The sequence below is a fragment of the Panthera leo genome, chromosome C2 (genome assembly GCF_018350215.1).
Source record: "Panthera leo isolate Ple1 chromosome C2, P.leo_Ple1_pat1.1, whole genome shotgun sequence".
NCBI lineage: Eukaryota > Metazoa > Chordata > Mammalia > Carnivora > Felidae > Panthera > Panthera leo.
Window position 1 is genome coordinate 12567680 of NC_056687.1, and position 12264 is coordinate 12579943.

At 53.1% G+C, this 12264-nt stretch overlaps 1 protein-coding gene across 4 annotated transcripts in view; it reads right to left on the bottom strand.

Moving 5' to 3' along the window:
* Window positions 1–6559: 6559 nt before the first annotated feature.
* The window catches only part of EVA1C (eva-1 homolog C), a 76182-nt gene continuing 70477 nt past the window's right edge, over window positions 6560–12264 (bottom strand). For all 4 annotated transcript variants that reach the window (XM_042955034.1, XM_042955035.1, XM_042955033.1 and 1 more), the window contains exon 8: window positions 6560–7125. In XM_042955034.1, coding sequence (XP_042810968.1) covers window positions 6749–7125 — 377 coding nt within the window. In that variant the 3' untranslated portion in view covers window positions 6560–6748. The remainder of the gene's footprint in view (window positions 7126–12264) is intronic.

Sequence of the window (12264 nt, forward strand, 5' to 3'; positions counted from 1 at the left end):
GCCGGCTCTGCGCCTGGGTTCAGGGGCCATGTGAGATACTGCAGGAGAAGAGGGGGAGGAGGGAGGGAAGGGGGCTCGGTCGTGGTGACCCAGCAGAGCGGCCTGGGGACGGGGGACAGGCTCCTGGGGTGCGAAAGGCCTGGCCCGAGGTTCTCTGGACTGTTCCCGGGGGTGTCGACTGTCTCTGGATCAGGAGGAAGGACAGGAGGTGGCCAGGGCAGGGCAGGTGGATAGGGCTCCCATGGCTCTGCAGCGGGTCAGAGCCCACGAAAGTTGGGCTGCAGCTGTGGCTCTGGGCCCTTGCACTCACCGAGGCGCACCAGGGCGACAGAGGCCTCGGGACTGGAGAGCAGGGACACTTGGGGGCATCCCCTTGAGCCGAGGTGGGGTACGTGGTACCTGGGTCCCACATTTCTGTGCCTGGGATTTCACCTGATCACACCCCTGGTTGGCGAGGCCCCGGGGGGGATACCCGCTCCATTCACTGCAGTGAGTCGGGCTCACGCCTGTGCGTCTAAAATTTTTTTAATTTAGTGTTTATTTTGAGAGAGAGACAGATCACGAGCAGGGGAGGAGCCGAGAGAGAGGGAGACGCAGAATCCGAAGCAGGCTCCAGGCCCCGAGCGGTCAGTACCTCATGAGCCGTGAGACCATGACCTGAGCCGAAGTCGGACACTCGACCGACGGAGCCACGCAGGTGCCCCTACGTGTCTGATTTAACCCGCTAGCCCAGCGTCGCTCAGCAGAACCGTCCACACTAGGACAGTAGCCACCGGCCACGTGGCTGGTGAACCCTTGGCATGTGACCGGTGTGACCGGAATCTGACGTTGAAATCGCGTCAACTGATTTAAATTTAGGTTTAGATAACCACGTGTGGCACCGGACAGCACAGCCTTGGGTTGTCCACGTCGGCGATGAGACGTCGTCTCATTCATTCCCCGGGGAGCCCGCACAGCGCCCCACAGAGGGGGTGCCCGTGGATTTGAAATTCCTAAAAAGGAGGTAGTGACCTCGGGTTATTAGCCAGCTTCCTGAGTTCTCCCTTATGTGGTTGGTGTTATCATGGCCCTTTCTTGCCTTATTTCCAACTATAGGCCAGCATGGCTCCCAGTTGACAAGGCATTTGGAATGAGTATTTGTTTAGGATTTAATCTCCCGGGCTCCCGTCCAGTCTTGGGATGGACTTTGGCCAGCTCTGGTCAGGCTTACAATGGGCTTCTTAAAAAAAAAAAGAAAAAAAAGACCACAGTTCTGGGTTCGTAACTACCCCCCCCAGAACTCGGCATAGCCTTTTAAGTCCTTGCGGGGGAGACTCCACAATGGACTCGGCTGAAGAATCCAAGGAAAGTCCGACCTTGACACTTTCCCCGGAGCCCTGCAGACAGTTGCCCGTCCTCTACGAAGTCTTCTGGGCAGCAGGGCAGAAACGGGGCTGCCTCGTCCCCTCCCTCAGCTTGTTCTTGCTTTGCCCTTGAATTCTGTCAGATCTCCTGTAGAAGGGACACGGCCTTGGCCATGCTGGATGCTGCCCCTCAGGGGGGAGGAATAACCGATGATAAAAACTTGCCTTCCCTGTTGTTCGTACTGGATGCGAAGCACCACGACCCTCAACACCGCCAGGAAGGACGTATTGTTATTATGCCCATTTTACAGATGGGGAAACGGAGACGCAGGGAGATCAACCCGAGATCAAACTGGGACCGAGTCAGAGTAGAAGCTGGGAGGCAACAGGGCAGTGAAGGGAGCCTGAGTCGGGGACAGAACCACGTTCACTGTGGCTGGCCTCCGTGTTTCAGCATCTGGGGTGGGGGCAGGGAGCAGGGTGAAAGGAGGGCTCCCTTCCAAGACTTACCAGACTCGAGGCTGACTCTTTCCTGGCACCACTCGACGGTGGGAGGGGTACCTGATGATCCTTTGGGTCTGGCCTCCACTGAGGTTTCGAGCGACGTTGTGCCAGCAGTGTGGACCGACAGGGACCGGCACACGACCCCCCAGGTCCACAGCCCCTCACCCTGGGGGGCAGGTCAGTTTCCTGAGATGGGGACCCTTGCATGAGTGATTTCCTGAAGGAGCGCTCTCAGGAGGAATTCGTGTAAGAAAATGGCTCCGTTCAGAATGATCGTGTACCCCCCCGAAGATTCACGTGCGGAAATCCTAACCCTCAGATACCCTGGTATTAGGAGGTGAGGCCTCTGGGTGGTGATCGGGCCATGAGGACAGAGCTCCCGTGAGTGGGACTAGCGCCCTTATGAAAGAGGCTGCATAGAGCCCTGCCCCGTCCCTTCTACCACATGAGAAGGTGCGGGCAGGGAACCGGGACGGGGGCCCTCCCCCGACCGTGCTGACTCCCAGAGCCTGAGCTGCAGCCTCTAGAACTTCGAGAAATAGGTTCGTGTTGTTTGCAAGCTGCCCAGTCTGGGGCCCGTTGTGGTAGCAGTCTGGGAGGACCAAGACAAAGAGGATGGGAGCCGGTTCTCTGCAGAAAAGGGCAGCCGGGGGCCGTCGGGGGGCACCCCCCCCCTCCCCCGGTCCGGGGATCCGGGCATCACCCGCTCCACATCTGTGGAAGCTTCTGGGTCCCCGGGGGTGTGCCGCTCCTCCCCGAGGCGGCCCCGGACGCTCGGCGTCTACGAGGCCCCAGCGGCCCCCGCCAACGTCCAGCCCCGGGACTGCAGACGGGCGACTTTTCCAGCGGGCAGCTCGCGTCTGGTGAGGCGGTGTTTGCAGCAGGGGCCTGAGGTGCTGACCGGGGCAAACCTCCCACCGAGGGCTGGCTTCTTCTCGCAGGACTTCCGGGACCCCACCGCTCGGAAACAGAGGGGTGTCTGTTGCCCAGAGACGCACAAAGCGGAGGAGCAGCCGCGTGGGCCCCTCGCTCCCCCGGGAGCCTTCCACCCGGGAGCTTCCTCCGGCCGCCGCGCTCCAGCGGCAGCCCTTCATCCGAATCTGGTTCGGTCCTCTCCCTCCTGGGCTTCGTGCCCGTGCAAACACATTCTCAGCAGGACCCCTCGGGCTCTGGGCATGAGAAGAACGTGGCATTCTTCTTTGAGGCTCAGAAAATGCAAATAAACAGCTCACTACGTTCGCGGGGGCCAAACAAGGGCCCTCGCCAATGGCGGGCCTGTCCTCCGTGTGGCCTCCTCGGGGGTCCTGGGAGGGGTGTGCAAGTGCGTGGGGCTTGGGGGTTGGGGACGGCTCAGAGAAGGGAAGACCCGTTGGGACACTCCACAAAAGCTTTACGACGGAGGTCCATGTGGGCCAGACTCTTTCTCCAACTGGTAAAGGGAAGACCTCCAGCTGCCATGTTCCCTTCAGCCCAGGAAGACAACAGAGGGACAGTATTTATGCTCATGGATGTGCCGCTTGGGAGCTAGATATGGAGACAATGGGGACAGGCGGCTCCAGGAGCCGGGACAATACCCAAGTGCTCCTTGCTGGGCTCCCAGAAATGAAAGGACAAGCCTTCTCTTTGATTAGAACGGAATCCTCAGGAAAAAGTTAGACAATGGAGCCGTGTGTTCATGTCACTGTCTGCCATGTCCCAGAAGAAATTTATCTCTCATGACAGGTTTAAAACATGGCATCTCCAGCCCCGCCAACCTCTCCCCGGACGCTGCATTACGGAGGACTCAGTTACCTGGAGGTCCTGAGGCGTTTCAGCCTCTGCCCAAACCACCCCAACCAAGCTTGTCCATATAGACACCTATCTCGACCAATCCCTACCCTCCCACCTTCTCAGGGGTCAGAGTAAGGGAAGTTCATTCTGAAATTGGCAGGAGGATGGGGTGAAAGAGGAGATGTCACTCTGACTCATCTTCAGCCCCCCCTCCCCCCCCCACCTTCCCTCTGTTGAGTGGAAAACATAGAATTTCTCAACAAACCTGCAGTCGCCATTTTGGGCGACGGCACTGTTGTGACAACACCACACACGAATGTTTACAGCAGCATAACTCACAGTAGCCAAAGGTGGAAACAACCCGGGTGTCCACCAACAGATGAATGAGTGAGCAGAATGTGTTCTACCCATGCAATGGGATAGTATTCGTCCACAAAAAGGAACGAAGTCCTAACACGTGTTACGACACGGTGGAACCAGAAGACGTTACGCTAAGCGAAAGAAGCCAGGCACGAGAAGACTACCCACGGTGTGATTCCATTTATAGGAACTGTCCAGATGGCACCTTGATCTTGGACTCCAACCCTCCCAAGCTGTGAGAAATAAACTTCGACCGTTCCTAAGCCACTCAGTCTGTGGCATTTTTGTTGTAGCAGCTCAAATGAACTAAGACAAATTGAATGACACAAAAACAAACAAACTGGACTGCAGACCCCTTCTCAAGGCAGGATGCTGGGCCGGTTGATGAGAGACTCCACACCCACCCTTTCCTGCATGCTTCGGATGGGCCCTTCACTCTTAGGTCCTGGGGGGGGGGGGGGGCGGGGACTGAGAGAAAAATGCCTTCTCCTTATCCAGCATTGTTTGAGTCCCTGAGGGAACAGCTAGTTATTCCCGATCACCTCACAACTAAGTCCCCTCCATCCCGTTCTGCCATGTGAATTGGGCCCCCATACTTAACCTGTCAGCCTTCCGCTTCCTCAGCTACATATGCCTGCTTGTCGGGTTGGTGGCAGAAAGCTTGTCCATCCACAGCAGACATACGAGATGGATATAACACCATCATTTTTGTACTCTAAGTACCACTGGAACAAAAAAGAAAAAAAAAATGGGGGGCGCCCGGGTGGTTCAGTCAGTGGAGCATCCTCTTCTTGATTTTGGCTCGGGTCATGACCCTAGGGGAGGTGGGATCGAACCCTGCCTCGGGCTCCATGCTGGGTGTGGAGCCTGCTTGGGATCCTTGCTCTCTCTCCTTCTGCTCCTCTCCCCCGTTCACACACACACACACACACACTCTCTCTCTCAAATAAGTAATAAATAAATAAATAAATAAATAAATAATAAAATCTTATTCTACTCCATAGCTATAAGCCTCCTGTCCAGCAGGGGGAGCTGTCTAAAGGAACCTCTCACCAGTTCTCCCATTAGGAATCAGTTTCCTTACCTTTTTTTTTTTTTTTCTTCTGCTCCCCTGCAATGATTTGAAAGGTAACTCCCCGCCTTGATCCTTGCCCAAAGGACTGTTGGGTAATCTGGATGATCCCTTTGACCACTAGAAGCTGTGCAGTCTTACATTCTGAATCAGGAGTGGGCAAACTTTTTCTCTAAAGGGCAAGAGAGCAGGGGCGCCTGGGTGTCTCCGTCGGTTAAGCGTCAGACTTTGGCTCAGGTCATGATCTGGCGGTCCATGGGTTCTGAACCCCGCGTGGGGACTCTGTGCTGACAGCTCAGAGCCTGGAGCCTGCCTGGGATTCTGTTGTTTTCCTCTCTCTCTGTGTCCCTCCACCGTTCATTCTCTCTCTCTCTCTCTCTTTCTCCCCGCGTCTCTCAAAAATAAATAAACATCAAAACAAAATAAAGGGCAAGAGAGTAAATATTTTAGGTCTTGTGGCCCACACATTATTTACAAAATCAGGTAAATGCTATCTGTTTTTGTACTCCTGTGAGCTAAGAAAGGTTTTTACATTTTAAAGTGATAAAAAAAAAAAAAGAATAATATGTGACATGTGAAAATGAAATCAAATTCAAAGTTTCAGCATCTGTAAATAAAGTTTTATTGGGACACAGCTACATTCACTCATTATGTACTAGCTACGTATAGCTACCTGTGAGCTACAATGGCAGAGTTGAGCAGTCAGGGCATGACCCACATGCCTAAAATGTTATCTTGCCCTTTAAGAAAAATTTTGCTGAGGGGCACCTGGGTGGCTCAGTCGGTTGAGTGTCTGACTTCCGCTCAGGTCACGATCTCGCGGTCCATGGGTTCGAGCTCCATGCCGGGTTCTGTGCTGACAGCTCGGAGCCTGGAACCTGCTTCGGATTCTGTGTCTCCCTCTCTCTCTGCCCCTCCCCTGCTTGCACTCTCAGAAATAAGTAAACATTTAAAATTTAAAGAAAAGAAAAGAAAAAAAATGTTGCTGATCTCTGTTCTAAACAAATAATTTTAGTGATTAAAATCCACCACATAGTGGATGGATTCAAGCTTGCTGTCCTGTATATCAGTACAATTTTTTTTTTTTTTGATACAAGGAATCTCCTGTTTACTCATTTGTAAAAGGGATGATAGCACTACCTCGTGAGGTTGTTGTGGGGAATTAATGACTTAACATATGAAAAGCAGCTACAACAGAGCCTGGAATTATAAGCACGCAATAAATGTGCATTCTATGTTAATGTATAAAAATGAATTTAAGGGGCACTTGGGTGGCTCAGTCGGTGAGCGTCCCACTTCAGCTCAGGTCATGATCTCACGGTTCGTGAGTTCGAGCCCCGCCTCGGGCTCTGTGCTGACAGCTCAGAGCCTGGAGCCTCCTTTGGATCCTGTGTCTCCCGCCCTCTCTGCCCCTCCCCTGCTCATGCTCTCTCTCTGTGTCTCAAAAATAAATAAACATTAAAAAAAAATTTTTTTTTAAAGAATTTAAATAAATAAAGAAAACAAAGACTTCCCTCCTAATTTATTTTGAATGTGCTGTAAACAGTTTGAAAGGTCCCTTTAACAGCTTCTCGCTTCACCGGTATTGGATGACATAACAAATACTCCTTCATGGAAGGTACGAGTGAAATAGAACCAGAGGGGCATTTGGGATCCTTCCCTCTTCAGAAAGTGTGATCGCATAAGATGTGTCTCTTTTTCAGTAGAACTGGCTCATATTTCTCGGGAGTGAGGTGTCCAAACCACTGTTCATCCATATTTCCTGGATGATTTGCTCCCTGCGCTCAATCCTTTCGGCCAGCTCTGCAGCTTCTATGGAACTGTAGACAGGATACGCAGTCCTACAAAACCCAGACGGTTCCCCTGGGAAATCAGAGTCTGAAGAGTCCTCCTCCCCCGCTTCATCCTCACTGTCTTCCTCAGCCTTGTCACTTCCTGGCACGAGGTGCTCCTTCACCAGCTGCAGCTCCCTGAAGTCCTTGGTGCAGGACACCCTGATGACCAGGGCGCACAATGTGAGTGCAAGACCGATGCAGACACTGGACACGAACAGCAGGGCTGCTCTCTCTGGGTGGGCTGTGGGGTGGGGGGGAAAGGACAAGTCAGGAGCTGGCCGGGACTGTCAGCCTTCACCAATCCACAGAAACAGACGTCTGCCCAAACCGACAGCTCATGCAGGACGCCAATGCTGAACAGCATCTTTTTCTTTAAATATTTTTTTTAATGTTTATTTATGTTGGAGAGGGGGAGAAACAGAGCACGAGTGGGGTAAGGGCAGAGAGAGAGAGGCAGGCACAGAATCCGAAGCAGGCTCCAGGCTCTGAGCTGTCATCAAAGAGTCCGACGCGGGGCTCGAACTCCCGAACCACGAGGTCACGACCTGAGCCGAAGTTAGAGGCTTAAGCGACTGAGCCACCCAGGTGCCCCTTGAACGGCATCTTTGAAACCAGCCTCACCTAACTGGTCGTACACTCCCGTTGGTTTAAAACAAGAAAAGGTTTTGAGCCTGCGTGGTCAATCCATATAGGTACACGAGAGGACACATAGCAGAGCGACTCAGAAGCTGGACCCCAGCCCCCCCGAGTGCAAACTACGATCTGCCACTTATTAGCTGCGTGACTGTTGGCTGGTTACATAACCCCTCTGTGCCTCAGTTTCCTCATATGTAAAATGGGGCTAATAGCACCTTCCTGCCAAAGAGTTCATTCGGGCAACACTCTCGGAACATTCACTGACACGTAGTAAGCGCTCGATAAACTGTTCACTAGTACATACATATTTGTACGTACATGAATGTACTACGAATACAGCAGATGCTAGCAAAGCTTGATGTCTTTTAGATTAAAAAATAAATGTACGCAGAAGTTTCTAGTAGTTCTTCCCACATCCAAATGATTGTGTAAGAATAACAGAAACAATGCTAATTTGCACCACGTATTCTGGCCTAAGTCCCGACATAAGGTGAATCCTTACCTTACCCCTGCGCGGAAAGGGCCATTATTGTCCCCATTTTGTAGTTATGTATCCCTTGAGGTGCTAGCACTCCCGCTTTGGGAAATAACGATGCAGCAAACTCCCTCAAAACAGAAATCAGGCGCTGGCAGACTTTCTCCTTCAAGGGCAGATAGTGAGGATCTCAGCCCTTGTGGGCCGTGAGTCTGTGCTGCCTTTGTGCACAAAGGCAGCCCCAGACCTACAGGGGTGGCTACTAAAACTGGATTTACAAAACCGGCCCGAGGGCCACAGTTTGCTGACCCCTGAAACAAAGGCCCAAGCTGAGCCAGCAAAGGGAAGCCACCGCCTGTGGACGACTGGCCTCTGTAGGCTTAGCCAGACCTGGATTCGGGATCTCGGGCTGTGAGCTCCTTGTGGGGTGGGCACTTGGAACTCCTGGCATTTGCTCAGTGCATCTCAGTGATCCTTCTCTAGGCACAGCACCCGCCCCCCCGCCGCCGCCCCCCATTTACCACGCGGAAGTATGAATAATGACTATTGTCTTTGCTGCCTCTGTCCCTCCCCAGAGGTCCAGGCTGGTGTCAAAACTCCAGGGTTGTTAAGTTTCCTATATCATCAAGGGATCTAGCCCACTGTGGTCTGATGGGAAGAGATCTAACTAAGTAGGACGCATCCCCTGGAAACTCGAAACCTCTCCGTTCGGCTTCCTTCACTTGCAGCTCAAGTTGTGGATGCAGCTCCTGGACCCAGATATGTTGTTCTTTGTTGCCATCACCCCTACTAGTAAAATCTGATCACTCTCTTTATGACACGGAAGTCAACGCCAATCGATCCAGCTCAGGGAAGGACAGCTGGGTGTGTTCTTAAGTGCTAGTAATAGTAATATATTTTTCCTGAGGGTCAAGGCATTGTGAAGATTTGGTCAAACACAGCCATGCATCCTTTGAGAGAAAAGAAAAGGCTATTTTCATTTCTGGGAGCGGAGGTAGAATGGGGATTGGGCTGCCATTTGGGACAAAGTCATTAAACAACAACACACAGAATGACGGAAAGACCAGAGACTCTAAGGCAACAGGGTGGATGTTTCTTTCTCCCTCCCGCACATCGCAGCCTCTGCTGGGAGCCGACTCCTCACCCCTGACTCCTCTCCCCTCCTGTCCCTTTGAATGTCCCTTTCCTCTCCCTGCTGCCCCCACCCCACCCCACCCGCCCCAAACCTCCCAGCCAATGTCCCCTCCAACCCCCCCCCCCATTCTCGGGGCACCCCGATGTGGGCTTTGGATGCAGCCACTACCCATCTCCTCCTTCCCTCAGCATAAACCGTGAGTCCCGCTGGCGGCCACGCCTGCCGCCATCACCTCTGTGGCACCTGTAAGGACTGTGGGTGGGGCAACGGAGTCCCGCCTGTTCCTTTTCCAGCCACCCACAGGTCAGGACAGGGCCACTTCCAGGGAGAAAGAGTCCCGTGATGGTCGAGCTTCCAGGAAACCACGATCACCGGTTTCTCTCCTCTCCTCTGAGAGGTCAGTCATTCCCAGCAGTGGTGTGGTGGGCGAACCTGGGCCTCACCCTCCCTGGACAGAGTTTGAGATCTGGCTCTGCCCCAGGCAGGCAGGTTAACTCTGGGCTAGTTACCATACCTTCTTCTCCCCCCTCCCTCCCTTCTTCCCTTCCTTCCTTTTTAAGGAGCCCAGGTGGACAGAATTAAATTAGGAATTAAATTAGGCTAGGACACATCCTCTTTGCTGGTCAGGGCACGGCCCTCCTTGATGTTTATTCATTTCATTACTTTTATTTTTTTAAGTTTATTTATTTGAGAGAGACAGAAAGAGAGAGCATGAGCAAGGGAGGAGCAGAGAGAGAGAGAGAGAGAGAGAGAGGGAGAATCCCAGGCAGGCTCCACACTGTCAGCACAGATACCCATGTGGGGCTCAAACTCACGAACCGCGAGATCATGACCTGAGCAGAAATCAAGAGTCAAACGCTTATAACCGACTGAGCCACCCTGGGAGTTTTTAACTGAATATTTCGCTGCCTCCTACTACTCCGTTATCTTGACTACACGGTGGCTTATTCACGCTCTCTCCTGCTGGTCACTGTCTCTGTCAGGCTCTTGCCACGTGGGCGCCGTAGCCTCAAACAGTCCTGTAAATGTCCCTGATGTCCACGTGCAAGTGTTCCTCTTGGGGACGGACCTACGAAGGAGCTGATACATGTATGCAGTTTCCATATATTCTTGGTAATAACCATTTGACAGTGTATGTTGTGACTATCTCTTGGTGAGTGGCTGGGACTTCCACTTTCATTAAGGCGTCTTTTGATCTAGTGAATTTATCTGAAAACCAGGAACACCACCGCCCTTCTCCGTCTTCCTCTCTCCTCTCTCGCCCTGTCACCCACCTTCCCACTGTGGCCACTGCAAGCTTTTTAAAATTGCACACGGGATCACATCACTGCCCTACTTAGCACCGGTAAACAGTTTCCCTCTTCTCACTAAGTTGGAAATCAAATCCTGACTGTAGCCTGCGAAGCCTTGGCCTTGCTAGGCCTTGGCCCCAGCGACCCCCGCCCAAGTTCAGCTCCAAGGACTCATTCATGCCTCAGTTTCTGTTTTCCTGCCGCATTGGCCTCCTTCCATTCCCCACGGGGCTGGGGCGAGGGGCAGATGGCTTCATACCTTGGTGCTTTTGCACGGAATGTTCTTTCTTCCTCCTTCATCTAGACCTTTCTGCCCCCCCCCCCCCCCCCCCCCGTCATTAGGTTCCATAGCATCTTGAATGTCACTAAATCACTGAAGGTGTTTTATCCTGTCTCACCCCAGAGAACGCAAGCTCCATGAAGGCAGGGGCCGAACTCTCTTGTTCTTCACGAGTCCCCAGTGCCCAGGGCAGAGCAGGGATTATGCAAACACCTGCTGAGTCTGTGAGAAGAGGGGTGTCCTGTGGGTGGGGCTCCATTACGTAGCTGCCTCTCTTCCTCTCTCCCTCTGCTTCTGGGAGGTGATGGTCAACTGCAAGGAGAGCTTCTCACTTATCAGGCCCTACGTGCCTCCTGCCCAGTGGTCGCTCTTTAGGCCGTGTCTACACCAAGTCTGCTGAGATCCCGTGATCGAAGTTGGTGAACACGGCAAAGCCTCATGGGAGCCAGGCTTCCTCATCTACGCTGACTGGTTTGAGGTCACAGAATCACCAGGTGTTAGAGGGTACCTGGAGGTGGGCCAGCCCAAGTCCTCCTGAGGCCACTGCGTGGCTGGGACCCCGAGCTCCGGGGGGGCTCTCTCTCCACAGCCACTGCCCCCTGGGCTTTACACTGAGGGCACATCATCAGTTTTCAACTGGACCACTCGCAGCTTTTACGACCCCTTTCCTATTATGTGTTCCAGAAAGATAAAGGCATTAGTCTCCCTGCAGTTAAAGAGAATCTTCACATCGTGTTATTGTTCTCAGTTCAGCCTCAGTTCGTCACAGGCTTAAGGACTTTTAATGTCATCGGCTGTGGTAAGCCTGCAGGAATCTCACAAGGGTGGCCTGTGGCCTTTAAGGCCCCCTGACCCTTAGATCTCTGGTCTGGAGCCAACACGAGCTCCAGTTCCAACCTATTGTGTCCCAGTAAGACGCCGAGAAGCCGGGGCCAGGGTCCCGCCTCCTGGGCCCTGCTACTGATGGGTGAAAGCACAGAGCTTCCTGAGCTCTTGGTCTGACAGCACTTACAGACGCGATAATAACCTTGTCACAGAACCGAAGATTAGAGACCGTGGGAACACATCGGAAGCCACACCTCAGTGGCAAGGTGGCGCTGATCCCCAATCGTCCTCCCTCTCATGTAACTCTGACTTTGGAATGTGTTATCATACTTCTATTTCAATGCGGGGCCGTCTGGTAGCCTAGAATTCCTTTCATATAAAACACGATGCCTCCGCATCTCAGGACAAGCTCTGCTTTCTGACCGTGACCCCCAGCTACCCTAGTTACCCCAGGGACCCCGGGAGGCCGGACCGTCCACAGCATGCTCTGCCAGAGGGCTGGAGGCCCAAGCAGAGGCAAGTGACAGAAATATTAGGACATGAGAGGCATGCCTGCGGGTATATGTGGGGGAAACACACCAAGCTGCTGTCACGAAACTTACATAGGTGGAGCGGGTGGTGCGTCTGGGTGGCTCAGTTGGTTAAACGTCCGGCTTTGACTCAGGTCACGATCTCACAGGTCACGAGTTCAAGCCCCACATCAGGCTCTCTGCTGTCATGCAGATCCTCTGTCTCCC